The sequence below is a fragment of the Exophiala dermatitidis genome (genome assembly GCF_000230625.1).
Source record: "Exophiala dermatitidis NIH/UT8656 unplaced genomic scaffold supercont1.3, whole genome shotgun sequence".
NCBI classification, from domain to species: Eukaryota; Fungi; Ascomycota; class Eurotiomycetes; order Chaetothyriales; family Herpotrichiellaceae; genus Exophiala; species Exophiala dermatitidis.
The window spans coordinates 2287222-2299990 of NW_008751648.1; the positions used below are offsets into that span (position 1 = coordinate 2287222).

General features: G+C 51.8%; 4 protein-coding genes across 4 annotated transcripts; 3 read left to right on the forward strand and 1 right to left on the reverse strand.

Annotated features, from left to right (window-relative positions):
• The first annotated feature begins 1142 nt into the window (after nucleotides 1-1142).
• HMPREF1120_03817 (uncharacterized protein) lies at nucleotides 1143-1837 on the forward strand. The gene has a single exon (XM_009157905.1). The coding sequence runs from the start codon at nucleotides 1185-1187 to the stop codon at nucleotides 1647-1649; it is 465 nt and encodes a 154-aa protein (XP_009156153.1). The 5' UTR covers nucleotides 1143-1184; the 3' UTR covers nucleotides 1650-1837.
• Nucleotides 1838-3269: 1432 nt separating this feature from the next.
• HMPREF1120_03818 (apoptosis regulator BCL-W) lies at nucleotides 3270-5063 on the forward strand. Its single transcript, XM_009157906.1, has 4 exons — nucleotides 3270-3677; nucleotides 3770-4032; nucleotides 4166-4253; nucleotides 4304-5063. Exons 1-4 carry the CDS (start codon nucleotides 3612-3614, stop codon nucleotides 4505-4507), a joined length of 621 nt encoding a protein of 206 aa, XP_009156154.1. The 5' UTR covers nucleotides 3270-3611; the 3' UTR covers nucleotides 4508-5063.
• A 292-nt stretch (nucleotides 5064-5355) lies between these two features.
• HMPREF1120_03819 (E3 ubiquitin-protein ligase hulA) lies at nucleotides 5356-9521 on the forward strand. The gene is made up of 9 exons (XM_009157907.1): nucleotides 5356-5975; nucleotides 6030-6052; nucleotides 6112-6150; nucleotides 6206-6311; nucleotides 6364-6497; nucleotides 6547-7711; nucleotides 7759-8190; nucleotides 8250-8645; nucleotides 8737-9521. The coding sequence occupies exons 1-9, from the start codon at nucleotides 5953-5955 to the stop codon at nucleotides 8834-8836; spliced, it is 2418 nt and encodes an 805-aa protein (XP_009156155.1). The 5' UTR covers nucleotides 5356-5952; the 3' UTR covers nucleotides 8837-9521.
• HMPREF1120_03820 (uncharacterized protein) lies at nucleotides 9510-12482 on the reverse strand. Its single transcript, XM_009157908.1, has one exon. The coding sequence runs from the start codon at nucleotides 12102-12104 to the stop codon at nucleotides 10245-10247; it is 1860 nt and encodes a 619-aa protein (XP_009156156.1). The 5' UTR covers nucleotides 12105-12482; the 3' UTR covers nucleotides 9510-10244.
• Nucleotides 12483-12769: the final 287 nt, after the last annotated feature.

Sequence of the window (12769 nt, forward strand, 5' to 3'; positions counted from 1 at the left end):
CTCAATCTTCCTGCTCAATGCTCAATAGCGGTGATACACTCATGTAGCAGCTCCCATAGAAAACACGTCAAAGAGTTCCCTGGAAGCTCGTCGTCGTCGATACATGTCTCTACATCAGTCTGAGTGCGATTGCTACATCCTCTCCTGCTCAGGTCCAACTTCCTCTCGTTTTCACCGTTCCAGGTGTCTTCAGCCTCGGGAAAAAGCCTCCTGTGCCCAGGAAAACGTCCTACAGCCATCAACGCTCACTCCTTCCTCGCCCATATACTGCGCCGCCTGCTTTCCCGGCTTCTATGCAGCCATCTCATCTCTCACGGCTCGCGACTTCTGTGCTGACTCAGCAGGCCAGCACTCTCCTGCCTTCCATTTCGGCCACTCAGAGCCCGAATGCCTCAGGGCGAATCAGAATTTCAGACTGACAAAGCTGGCTTGCTGGCCATTCACAGGCAAGAATTGCAGGTTGATCTGATGTTGAGCGACTTTTTGCTCTGATTCTCTGATCCTGAACGTTGATTCGATGTGATCTGAGGGATTTCTTCTGATCTTGCGCGCTGATTGAACAGAAGTTGAAACCAGGTGGCCAGAAGCAAATGAGATCAAGAAGTGTTGGACGGGTGAAGATCGACGTTCCATACTGTGAAGTGGAGCGGTCATTTGGTGAATAGACTTCGCGTGGCGAGTCGTGTGTCCAATTGAGAGAAAACCAATGGCTTGTCCTTTTGACCCCGTACATTAAGGTGTGGAGCCAAGAGGACAGGTATACTGGTCATCCACTGAGAAGCTGGGGATGGTGGGAACATTCGTCGTGCGGCCAATTGCAGGGCCAGAACTCTCACCAGAACGTTCAACTTCGCTGTCTGTCATATTCCTAACTTGGCAATATGTTGATGCTGGTATCCCAATGATACACCAGCACTGCCTCACCAACATCACCAATGCGATCTGATGATTTTGACGATCCTGAAATGGAAGGGACACGTCTTCGAACTCTGATCTCGTTTTCAAACTCTGATCTTTTGAACACATGGCCAGAAAGATCAGACATTAGACTTTCTGGGCAATTCTGAAAGGTATAAGTACCTCTTCCTCCCTCCTCGATTTCAACTTCTCTTTCTCTTTTCTTTTCTTCAGATCCCATCTAACTCGCCACAGAAACATACACATTGAAAGCTATTACAGTCAAAATGGGTTGTGTCTGCAGCAAAAGATATCGTGAGGATGACGAGCCGGCTCCTCGCCCGGTAAGTCCATCTTCCCCTGTTGTCCGCTCGCCGTCCCCAGAAACCACTGTTGCTGGTCCCGACGGCGCCCTTGAGGTTGAACTCGAGGCTGTCGTCGTCGGGCCTGCACCGGTGGCGCCGAGGGAACGGACCCCGTCCGAGAAACTCCGCAACCTGCGTCGGCTTTGCGGATTCTCCAGCGAGCCCACGCCAGAACCGGTGCCTGTGAAGCCCGAATTCGTCGGCCCTCTGCAGGACCCCCGTCGTTGGTGTATATCATCGACGGAGTCTGCGCTAGAGGAGGTGATTCGGCGCCGAACACATCCGATCAACTGGGGGGCTCGCCGAGATCTGAACCCCTTCGTCAAGAAGGCAAGCCCAGCCGCAGGTCGGGGCTCTCGCGCACGGGGTTCTTCCCAGAGCAACTGAGGATGGTAGAGAGACTTCATGGAAGGGTGGACGAGCAGGGTGTTGGGCTTGGTGTTTGCGTCCGCTCGTTTCTTCAGTGCGCCGGCGTTGGGATCTCACCTTGTGTTTTTTTGCTGCGTTTGGGTGGTGTTTTGATCTCGTCTTGCGTTTGGGTGGTGCTCTGCTTTCTTGCTGCGTTTGGGTGGTGTTTTGATTTCGTCTTGCGTTTGGGTGGTGTTCTGATTTCTTGCTGCGTTTGGGTGGTGTTCTGATTTCTTGCTGCATTTGGGGGGTGTTCTGATTTCTTGCTGCGTTTGGGTGGTGTTTTGCTTTTCCATCATTCATCAGCCTGGAGCTGGGTTTGGAGGAGGAGATGTAGTTGTAGTCCATCACTGTCCATCATTCTCGGCCTGGAGCTGGGTTTGGGGGACAATGTGTAGTTGTAGATCGTTGTCGTCGCCTTGCCGTCGTCGTACCTTACCGTCGCTGCCTTGCCATCCTTTCCCTTTGTGTCCTTACCCTGCTGCCCTTACCTTGCTGCCACCTACCACGCTGTCCTCAGCTAACCTCGTTGCCGCTTAACTTGCCACCCCTCACCCTGTTGCCCTCCCATAACACCCCGCCGCTCCTACCTTGCTGTCCTTACCTCGCCGTTCTGACCTTGTTGCCCCTCACCCCGTTGCCCCCTACTACTCGTTGCCACCGCCCCCACCACGCTATCCTTATCCTGCTGTCCTTACCTCGCCGTCCTTACCTCGCCGTCCTTACCTCGCCGTCCTTACCTCGCCGTCCTTACCTCGCCGTCCTTACCTGCCGTCCTTACCTCGCCGTCCTTACCTCGCCGTCGTCACCTCGTTGCCGTTATCACCTCATTGCTCCTTAACTTGCTGCCCCTCACCCGGTAGCCCCCCAACTACTAGCACCCCGCCGTTCCCACCTCACCATTGCATTCCTACCTCGCTGTCCTTACCTGCTGTCCTTACCTTGCTGTCCCTCCTCGTCGCCCTTACCTCGCTGCCGCTTGATTTCCCACCCCCCACCCTGCTGCCCCCGCTGGCACCTCGCCACTCCTACGTTGCTGTCCCTACCATCTGCCCTTACATCATCACCTTGCCTTTATCACAAGGCATCCCCTTCAACTCCGAGCCAAGCTCAAGCATTGTTGCAGTTGCCCTGCATGTCATATTTCCCATTATAGCTATTGTTTAGTAGGCGTGCATTATGCTACCGCCCACTTCCAAGCCATATTACCTGAAAATTGCACACATTGTTAGCAGCTATATTGCAACATTACTGTCGCCATATTAGTTAGATGCTTCTGACTGGCGATGCCTTAATCCCACCGTATCTTTGTCTGCCCACGTCAGGCGGGCCCCAAACACTTCTTGTAGGGCAAGCGTGAATAATTTGTCGGCACCTCTTGGTGATCAAGGACACCTATCGTTAGGTAGCAGTGGCAAGTAGATACTTACCAAGTCTGCAAACTCCGTCCTAGGCAGCCCCAACCGTCAAAGACAGTAAACATGAAGTCTCAGTAAGGTGGCATTCCGCCCATTCCCAAACTGGTCTGGCAGATTGGACAATGCATACAGCCCTTGGCAAGACTGGGGTGGGCAGCCTCAACTGACTAATACTGTCAGAGGCTGGCGGACTGCGGTGGGCACTGTTATGGAACTGGCATTTGTCTGTACCGCATCAAACCGCGAGGGACCCTTCACCACTACAACTATACGTCGTGGCTTCAGAGCCTTACTATTGTCATCTACAGTATAATACACATGAGAATCTGGGCGTCATTCACCTTTGCGCCCATTCATCTACTTTTCACCCGTTTGTCAACTCAGACCCGATTGTCACCCTAATTCCTCCCTGTTTCCACCACCGCATATATCTCTTCCTCTTCTCCCCTACGTCTGCCGCATCCTCCGATCGAAACACTTGCCTCTCTTCGAGCCCTACACGGAAACAAACACACAAGGCATCATGCCAGAAGAACTCGAGGTGAAAGATGAGCGCCATGAAAGCCAGGAAGATGGCGGCGAGGAAGAAGTAAGATTCTCAGTCTGCCTGCCCTCGAGGCCCCTCCTCGTTGCAGCCGACAGTTTTTGTATGGAATGACTTTAGCTAACAACGCGGCACAGGAAGAAATCGCAGCGATGAAGAGACGCGTTGCCGAGATGGAGTCCGAAGCCGCCAAACTACGAGAAATGCAAAGTCAACTCGAGCAACAGTCCGAGGGTGGTCGCAGAGAAGATCGAGAGGACGTCGACGCGCGCAGCATCTTCGTCGGCAACGTCGACTATGGCGCGACGCCAGAAGAGATTCAAGCACATTTTGCCAGTGGACCAGGATCGATAAACCGCGTCACCATCCTGCTGGACAAGTTCACTGGTCATCCCAAGGGGTGGGTTTAAATATCCAAGCACTATCTTGCATAAGGCTTGTTCAAGAGCTGGATGCAATGCATTTTCCGTTCTATTCAAAAATCATTTCATGCTGCCTGGCAAGAGATGGGTTACTAATAGGATTTCGCGCAGGTATGCATACGTGGAGTTCTCAGACCCGGCATTGGTGGCACAGGCCTTGGTCCTCAACGAGAGTGTTTTCCGTGGTCGTAATCTCAAGGTTGGTGGGACTTGCTCGAGGTGATGTTCGTGTACTAATCAAACGCATAGGTCGTCCCGAAGCGAACCAATCTTCCCGGCATGACTAGAGGTCGAGGCGGTCGAGGCGGTCCAATGCGTGGTCCTCGAGGAGGGTTTGGCGGCCGTGGTGGTTACGCAGGAGGCTTCGGAGGTCACGGTGGTGGCTATGGCGCTCCACGAGGCGGCCCGCGAGGTGGCTTTCGAGGTCGCGGTCGTGGATATGCCCCTTATTGAGAGGACACCGACCTCCTTGACGACTTGACACTCAAGCCTACACGTGCTATGAGACACTCGGAGACTACATTGAGACCTGTTTGCACGGCAACTATGCGTTGCTGTCGCGCGAGTCCCAAGCCATTGCTGCATACCACGCCCTCTGGTTTTGGAGACACATATCGACGGCAGACTCAAATCACATTTGAGAGTAGCCTGGCGGACAGACTGCCTATGCGCACGGTTTGACGAAGCTTATGGAATGCAACCCCAATGGGCTTCTGAGAGCTGCAGAAGTACTAGTACCTCGAGGACGCGAAGAGCATATCTCGCAGACTGGCCGGCACGGCAACAGCTAGAACACGAGGTGTCCAGGTTCCTCCATCAATGCGCATTGTCAAAATTCGTGCTACATATTTCCAATGCTGCTCATTGATTGCTGTTTGTAGCTCCGGTGGTCGTAGTTGTTGTGGTCGCGCCCGTACTTTTGATCCTCGTGAGTTGCCACTATTAGTATTACTATTGTTTCTACTGCTAGGATTTATTGTTGTGTTGCTGGTCACGACAGGTCATTTTCATATAGCCGTGAAGAGGTTGTGAGTGTAAGCGTCGATATGATGTAAGATCTTCCCGAGTCTGCGCGGCAGCGGTGCAGCGAAACTTGGAAGGGGGAGTCCTGTCTCTACTTGGTGGCTTCCGAACGACCGACCGACTCAATAGGTGAATGAAAGAGCTTGCAGCACTGGGTAGAAGGCTCTTAAGACGACACCACCGTGACCATGACGCCGTTGGTAGTAACAGCTGCACCGCGCGGTAGAGGTACAGCGGTGGTAATAGTGGACACGGTGCAAAGCCTGAGGTGCTGATAGTTTTAATTCAGGTACCTTGACCACGTCTAGAGTCGAGCAACTCCGGGGGCCCGGGCAGGCAAATAATGACAGTGGCACCTACTACGGTACTACCCTACCCTACTACTAAGATACTAAGTAGCACATTCGTACTCTTCCTGCTAGGAGACATCTATCGTCAACCTCAACCCACGACAGTCTCTTCACTTGATGGTGGTATCGTCAATTTTGTCTCTCTTATTATGCAATCATGACATGAGCGTCGTTCCCTTATTCTTGCGCCAGGCCGACTCGAACCCTTGTCCCATACCGTGCCCTTCCGCAAAGTTCTTAGCGCCTACAGTCACTCGAGCTGCGCCTCGTCCAGCGGGACTCCCACTGACCTGTTTTGCGAATACGCTCCATTACTGAGCCGCGTTGCCAATACGCTTGACACCCGATCCCGAGAATTCCTGTAAACATCAGGATACCGTCGTCGAAATCGCCAGATCTCCTCTACTCGTTCGACGGAGATATTGGCTTGTCCATCCTCAAGTCTTCTCTCTTGTCACAGTACCCCGCCGATCCATTGTCAGTGGCCTGGACCGTGGACCGCTACCTCGCGGTCAAGAGCACAAGATGCCCGAAGCCAATCTGCCTGCGTATGTGTTCTTGCAGATCAAGAATTGGTATCAATACTGACGGTGACATTATAGAGAGCCCAATCTGCGAGTTACGAGTGCGTTCCTGCCCCCATCGCGGAGCCGTGCGTGCCTCGAGACTAACCTTCTTCCTCAGTCATCGCGGCTGACGGCCTATACAAAAGAGATGTCTTCAGTGAGTTAATCAGGCTGAGAACGAGTAAGAGAGACGGTTATTGAGATCTTTATAGGATTTCCAGACCCTTTCGCGGTAGCGACCATCGGAGGGGAACAGACAAAAACAACCTCTGTGATCAGGAAAACGTTGAATCCCTATTGGAACGAATCCTTCGATATGTGGGTTGCTTTTCCATGCTGTCAAGTCGCACGTTCACTGACTATTCTGTAGGCGAGTTACGGAAGACAGTATTCTAGCCATCCAGATTTTCGACCAGAAGAAATTCAAGAAGAAGGATCAGGGCTTCCTTGGAGTCATCAACGTTCGCATTGGCGATGTCATCGATTTGGACGTGGGCGGAGATGGTGAATCCCTCCCTCACTGCCTTGCTACTTCTGGTGCTAACGAAATCAGAAATGCTCACTCGGGATCTTAAGAAGTCCACCGATAACTTGGTCGTTCATGGAAAACTAATCGTGAACTTATCCACCAACCTCTCCGCTCCCCCTCCCAATCAACCAAATCGGCCATCCGCGAGCGCTGCGCCCAGTGTTAATGGCTCGAATCCGCACTTGAGCAGCACCACAGTCAACCAGACCCTGCCGGTCCGAGCACGAAGTCCTGCGCCATCACGAACAACCACCTCCGGTTCGGGCGAGGCGAGAGCCTCTACAACAGCCGTCAACGGCACTGCCTCACAATCAGCGTCTACCAACGCTGGCAGATCAGGAGGCTTTAGCTCTTTCGAAGATAGCCAAGGACGGTTGCCCGCTGGATGGGAACGCCGCGAAGATAATCTGGGTAGGACATACTACGTCGATCACAACACGAGAACTACCACCTGGACAAGACCTTCGAATCACCTCAGCGAGACTGAGGCTCGAAGCCGGCTCGAGGCCAATATGCAGGTTGAGCGCCAACGCCATCAGAACCGCATGTTGCCTGAAGACCGCACGGGTGCCAATTCCCCGAGTTTGCAAGAATCCCGAGGGGGATCTCCTTCTCAACACAACGCTGTGCAAATGATGGCTACCGGGGCCACCACTCCTGGAACCGGAGAACTTCCAGCTGGATGGGAAATGAGGCACACCCCCGAAGGCCGAGCCTACTTCGTTGACCATAATACACGGACCACCACTTGGGTTGATCCACGGAGACAGCAGTACATAAGGATGTATGGCAACAACCCGTCGGGCAACAACACCACTATACAGCAACAGCCGGTGTCACAATTAGGGCCACTGCCTAGTGGCTGGGAAATGAGACTCACCAACACTGCTCGCGTCTACTTTGTGGACCACAACACCAAGACAACGACCTGGGATGACCCACGACTACCGTCTTCTCTGGACCAGGGTGTGCCGCAGTACAAGCGTGATTTCCGACGAAAGCTGATATATTTCCGTTCGCAACCCGCTTTGCGCATTTTGTCTGGACAGTGCCATATCAAAGTGCGACGTGGCGCTATCTTCGAGGACTCCTACGCCGAGATCATGCGGCAGAGCGCAACCGATTTGAAGAAACGCTTAATGATCAAGTTTGACGGAGAAGATGGTCTGGACTATGGTGGTCTTTCTCGGTAAGTTGAGATTTTATTGCATGTTGACTTGTTCTAACCTCCAACAGGGAGTTCTTTTTCCTGCTGTCGCACGAAATGTTCAACCCGTTCTATTGTCTGTTCGAGTACTCGGCTCACGACAACTACACTCTCCAAATCAATCCTCACTCTGGTATCAATCCAGAACATCTCAACTACTTCAAATTCATTGGTCGAGTGGTGGGACTGGCCATCTTTCACCGTCGGTTTTTGGATTCGTTCTTCATCGGTGCCTTCTACAAGATGATGCTTCGAAAGAAGGTCACCATCAATGACATGGAGGGTGTCGATGAAGAATACCACAAGAACTTGACCTGGTGCTTGGAGAACGATATCACGGATGTTCTTGATCAAACCTTCTCGATCGAAGACGAGCAATTCGGAGAAACCAAGACGATAGATTTGAAGCCGAATGGGCGTAACATCCCCGTCACCAACGAGAACAAGAGAGAATATGTCGAGTAAGTCTTGTCGCCGAAACAGCCGATAATTGTGGCAAAAAGATCTAACTTGGTATCAGACTTGTGACGGAGTGGAAGATCGTGAAGAGGGTGGAAGAGCAATTCAACGCTTTCATCACCGGTTTCAACGAACTTATTCCCCAAGATCTCGTCAATGTCTTTGACGAAAGAGAACTAGAGCTGTTGATCGGCGGTATCGCCGACATTGACGTTGACGATTGGAAGAAACACACGGATTACCGTGGCTACCAGGAGTCGGACGAAGTCATTCAGAATTTCTGGAAAATCGTTCGGTCCTGGGACGCTGAACAGAAGAGTCGTCTCTTGCAATTCGCAACCGGCACCAGCAGAATCCCAGTCAATGGATTCAAAGATCTGCAAGGTAGTGACGGGCCCAGAAGATTTACCATTGAAAAGGCGGGCGAGATCAATGCTTTGCCGAAGAGTCATACTTGGTATGTTGTGCCCTTTGCCGGCATGATATGGTCGTGGCGACGAAATCTTTCGTGGGGTATTTTCTTCGTGGCTAACTTAATTTCTCAACAGTTTCAATCGTCTTGACCTGCCACCTTACAAATCTTACGAGGTTCTCCAACAAAAGCTCTCAATCGCCGTGGAAGAGACACTGGGCTTCGGGCAAGAATAGAGTCCGGCCAATTTCGCGTCGGTCGTGAACTGGTTACACCGTTTGATCGCTGTCAATATTTCGGTTCGCCGCTCATTGAGGCGACCCAGGAGGAGTTCGACTAGGCGTCGGCTCAGATCCCGGTGGCATCGACTTTTGATACCGCTCTCGACTGTGGAAGAAACAAGTGAGGGAAAATCTGTATAGACAGTCGTGAAACGGGGCTTGTTGTCGTGCAGGACTCATACCACGTACTTGGTCAGGTGATGTGCTTTGGTCCCAACATGGGCTTGCTGGGTTGATAAGTCCTTTATGCTCGCCTTTGATCATTTGAGAAGTGCTCGCGAGGAGGGCCATATGATTGGGCCGACTTACTTTCCCTCGGATTGTTCGTGGCGGTCATACTCGTGTTCAGCACATTGCGTTCAACTGACCGGTCTAGCCGTGTGGGCGAGGCAAATCCTGTCGATATTGTTAACAGAGCATGCATGATGACTAGGTAGTTGAGAGTGGACAGATGACTGAGGGAGGATACAGCCGCTGCCAGTAACTAAGTGACTACTTGTACCTGGTAGTACTAGTAGTTGGGCGGTGTCTGCAATGCGGTGCATAAGGTGCTTTACATGACTAAATTACACTACATATTTATTATTGCCCTGGAGTTTTGTGTGTGTGGACTGCAATAACGAGCTTTGATTTTTTGTCCTTTTTTATTATTGGTCTTGTTCGATCTTGATTGATGAATTGAACTGAGTGTGTCACGTATAAGTAGTCCACAAGACTGTAAAGCATTAGGTTGTTGTTGTGGTGGTATGTCATGGTGCCTACCAGGGGTATATTTATCATGGTGTATATATTGTTTTATTCGTTCGAGTTGCCCAATCATAAATTCGCTTCTTTAATTATTAGATTGAAAATCAATTCGGAATTGCATCAATGCAATAAATCGGGTTGGGATCTGCAGTGGCGTCACTCAGTTGCATGCATCTGTGCAACTTCCTCACACACAACCCACCACTGCAACAACCTTGCATGCGCACTGCGACCAGTGTATACTGCTAGTGCGGGTATTGTCAGCCGAGGCCCGTATACTACATATGTTCAGAATGCCACAGAAGAATCATCCCACAGTAACAGAGTTCATTCTTTCCATTAGGCGAGCAGTCGTACCTGGGTAATTTTGTCCAGCTATTGATTCTATTGATTTAATTCCGCAATTCAAAATTATCAGGTTCATTTCATTACATATCATTCATTCATCATTTTGTCATTATGGTTCTGCCGTGGTGCTTGCCAGGCGTTTCCTGATCAAACAGGCGGGTTGGGTCCATTTGAGACGAATTTGCGTGATCTGCTGCTTGCGTTGATGCTTGCTCCGCTCGTCGAGCAAGTCGATCACAGAGACTCGACTCGACAATCGACCCCTTGATCATGCCTCGGCAGTATATGGGGGCGGATTTTCGTCGTTGTCGTCGATTTCTCCTTGATGTTCTTCTTCTGGTTCACCAGGATGAGCTGGACCTGGCTCTGAGTCGGCAATTGTGTGCGGCGCAGCAGCAGCAGCAGCAGCACCAGGAAGCCAGGAAGAGGTCGCTTCTCCGTCTTCTTCTTTTCGACCATGATGCAGGTCGCTGCATCTGTCGAGTTGGAGGTCTGGGATAGTGCCAGTCTTCACGGGGATGACAGCGATATCATCGTCTTGGTCTTCGGGGTCCGGGGCTTCCAGGTCGAGTGCATCACTGTCAGGCGAGGGGGGAATGCGTAGAGTCTCTGAGACTGAATAAGAAGCGTCGTTTCGTTCCACCGTAACATTGCCTTCGGCGCTGTGTAGAGGCCCGAGGCTGCTGCTGCTGCCATGTTCAACATCAACAGCTTCCTGCTCTACCAGAGACGGCCTTCTGTACTCCAGCTCCTTGACAGGCAGTTGGATATACCATTGATGTAATGCCTGGCGATACTCCTTGACCGGGGCAGAGAAGCCGTACTCTTCTTGAAGAAGACGCTGGGCTTCCTTGTACCCTAGTTTCTGCACGAGTAGGAGTTCCAGAACCACAGCCTTGAGTCGGTACCACTGTTTCAGACGAGTTTCTTCGACTTTGGATCCGTTAATGGGCGTTAGCAGCAGCATCTCTTCCGACAGTTGACCATTCGTTCGAGCAAACGTCAACGCACTGGCACAAAAAGCTTTAATCTGCGGCGGCGGCGGAAGCCGAGCACAGCGACACCGGGTTCCCATCTCGAGAAGAAACTCCCGCGTATATCTCCAGTAGCCCCTCTTAGAGTCGTAGATGGCGTCTCCACTGGGGGCCGCGGCGTCAGACATGTAACTGCGATAATTGAGTGTGTCGAGATGTCGAACGAACTGTGGGACGTCGGCGTCCGGGTCGTCCTTGACAGCCTCGTCGCCTCGCATTTCTCTTCGAGACATCCTCATCAGCTTCAAGCGTCTTTTATTGTATTCCTCGAGATCTGCTTGACGAGAAGCTGCATTCCGCGCCCGCGCCTCGACCATCTTCTGGTTCCAGTGATACCGAGTCGTGCCGCCAATTTGTCGCGGAAGAGCCTTGTTGCACCACAGACAGATCCTCCTCCTCTCCTTGTCGGCTTCAAGTGGTTCCCTGCAATCTTTTCCATGGCAGTGAGTAATGGACAGAGCTTCCTGGTTTTGCAAATCCTTGCAGTCGAGGCAGAGCCATCCGTCATCCTTTAAAGTGCAGGTGCAGTAGTCCTTGGTACTCCCGTCGGGATCATACCATTTTCTTTTGGGAGGATTAGGATCAGGACTTGATGTGTTGTTGTTCAGTAGTGGGAAGCGTTCGCTTTGGCTCGAGTTTCCGGTTTCCCAACACTTGGAACATAAATACCGTGTCCGATTTTGGAAAGTGTTCTCGTGGCCTCGGGCGAATGACGATCGCACAATGCACGCGTCACATATCGGTTTGGAACAATACCGGCATGGCTTGGGGGTAGGTCCTTTGGTATGCGTGCGAGAAGAACATTCGAAGGGTGCTTGGTCTTTCAGTTGCTGCCAGTAGATAGTGCCGTGTTGGCCAATGTGCAGCTCGTCACGGACAGTCCCTGGATCAGATGGTACTAGTTCTTCACGGTCTTGAGGCGGTAGTCTTGGTGTTTCGAATCCATGAAGCACCGCGCGGAGGGTAACGCTCGATCTTGAAAGACTGATTAAATCTCCCACGGGAAGCCATTGACTCAGGTTCCTGGCTATGGGCCATATTGACAATAATGTTTCCAGCTTCAAGTCTGGCGACGGTATCGATGTAGCGTCCATTGTTTATTTATATCTCGAACCAAAAATCGTCCAGTAATATCGATCATATCAGCCCAGGTCGTTGCCTGGGTGTTGTGGTCCAAAAAGACACGCGAGCAGTGTTGCCTGGCGAGAACTGTGTCGAGCAAGGAGCGAGTGGGATTCCTTTTTCTGAGGCCACTGCAGTCTCGTGGCATGCGGACCTGTTGTGAACGTCGGATCGGACTGGAGAAGCAGTGAAGAATAAGAATCAGATTGGTCCGAAGACCGCATGACTCGGACTATCAATGCAATAATGTCGGTCGACCAAGTCCGCCCCGGTTCCAGTTCTGATGAGGCTGAGGCCGAAAGTCACTGGCAGCAAATCATCGGTGGATCCCAAGAGCCCGCCGGCGGTTTTTGTAGCTGCCGCAGCCTTTTCGTTCCACTCAGTCAATGACTGACCTCAAAGGCATGGAATTCTTACGTGTTGACGAGTTGTGCAATTCCTTGAGCCCGTGAAACTTTGAACTACTGGTGCTTCGATGTCTTGGTCCGAGACCTAGGTTGTCCCGTCTTGCGAGTGCAGTAGAGAAGACACAGAAGCCTTCCGCGCTCCTCGTTGTTGACATTGATTGACCTGAGGCTCACCGTCACATCTCGTCTCGTCGTGTCCCCCATCTGAGTGAGGCTGCGGTTGGGCCGCA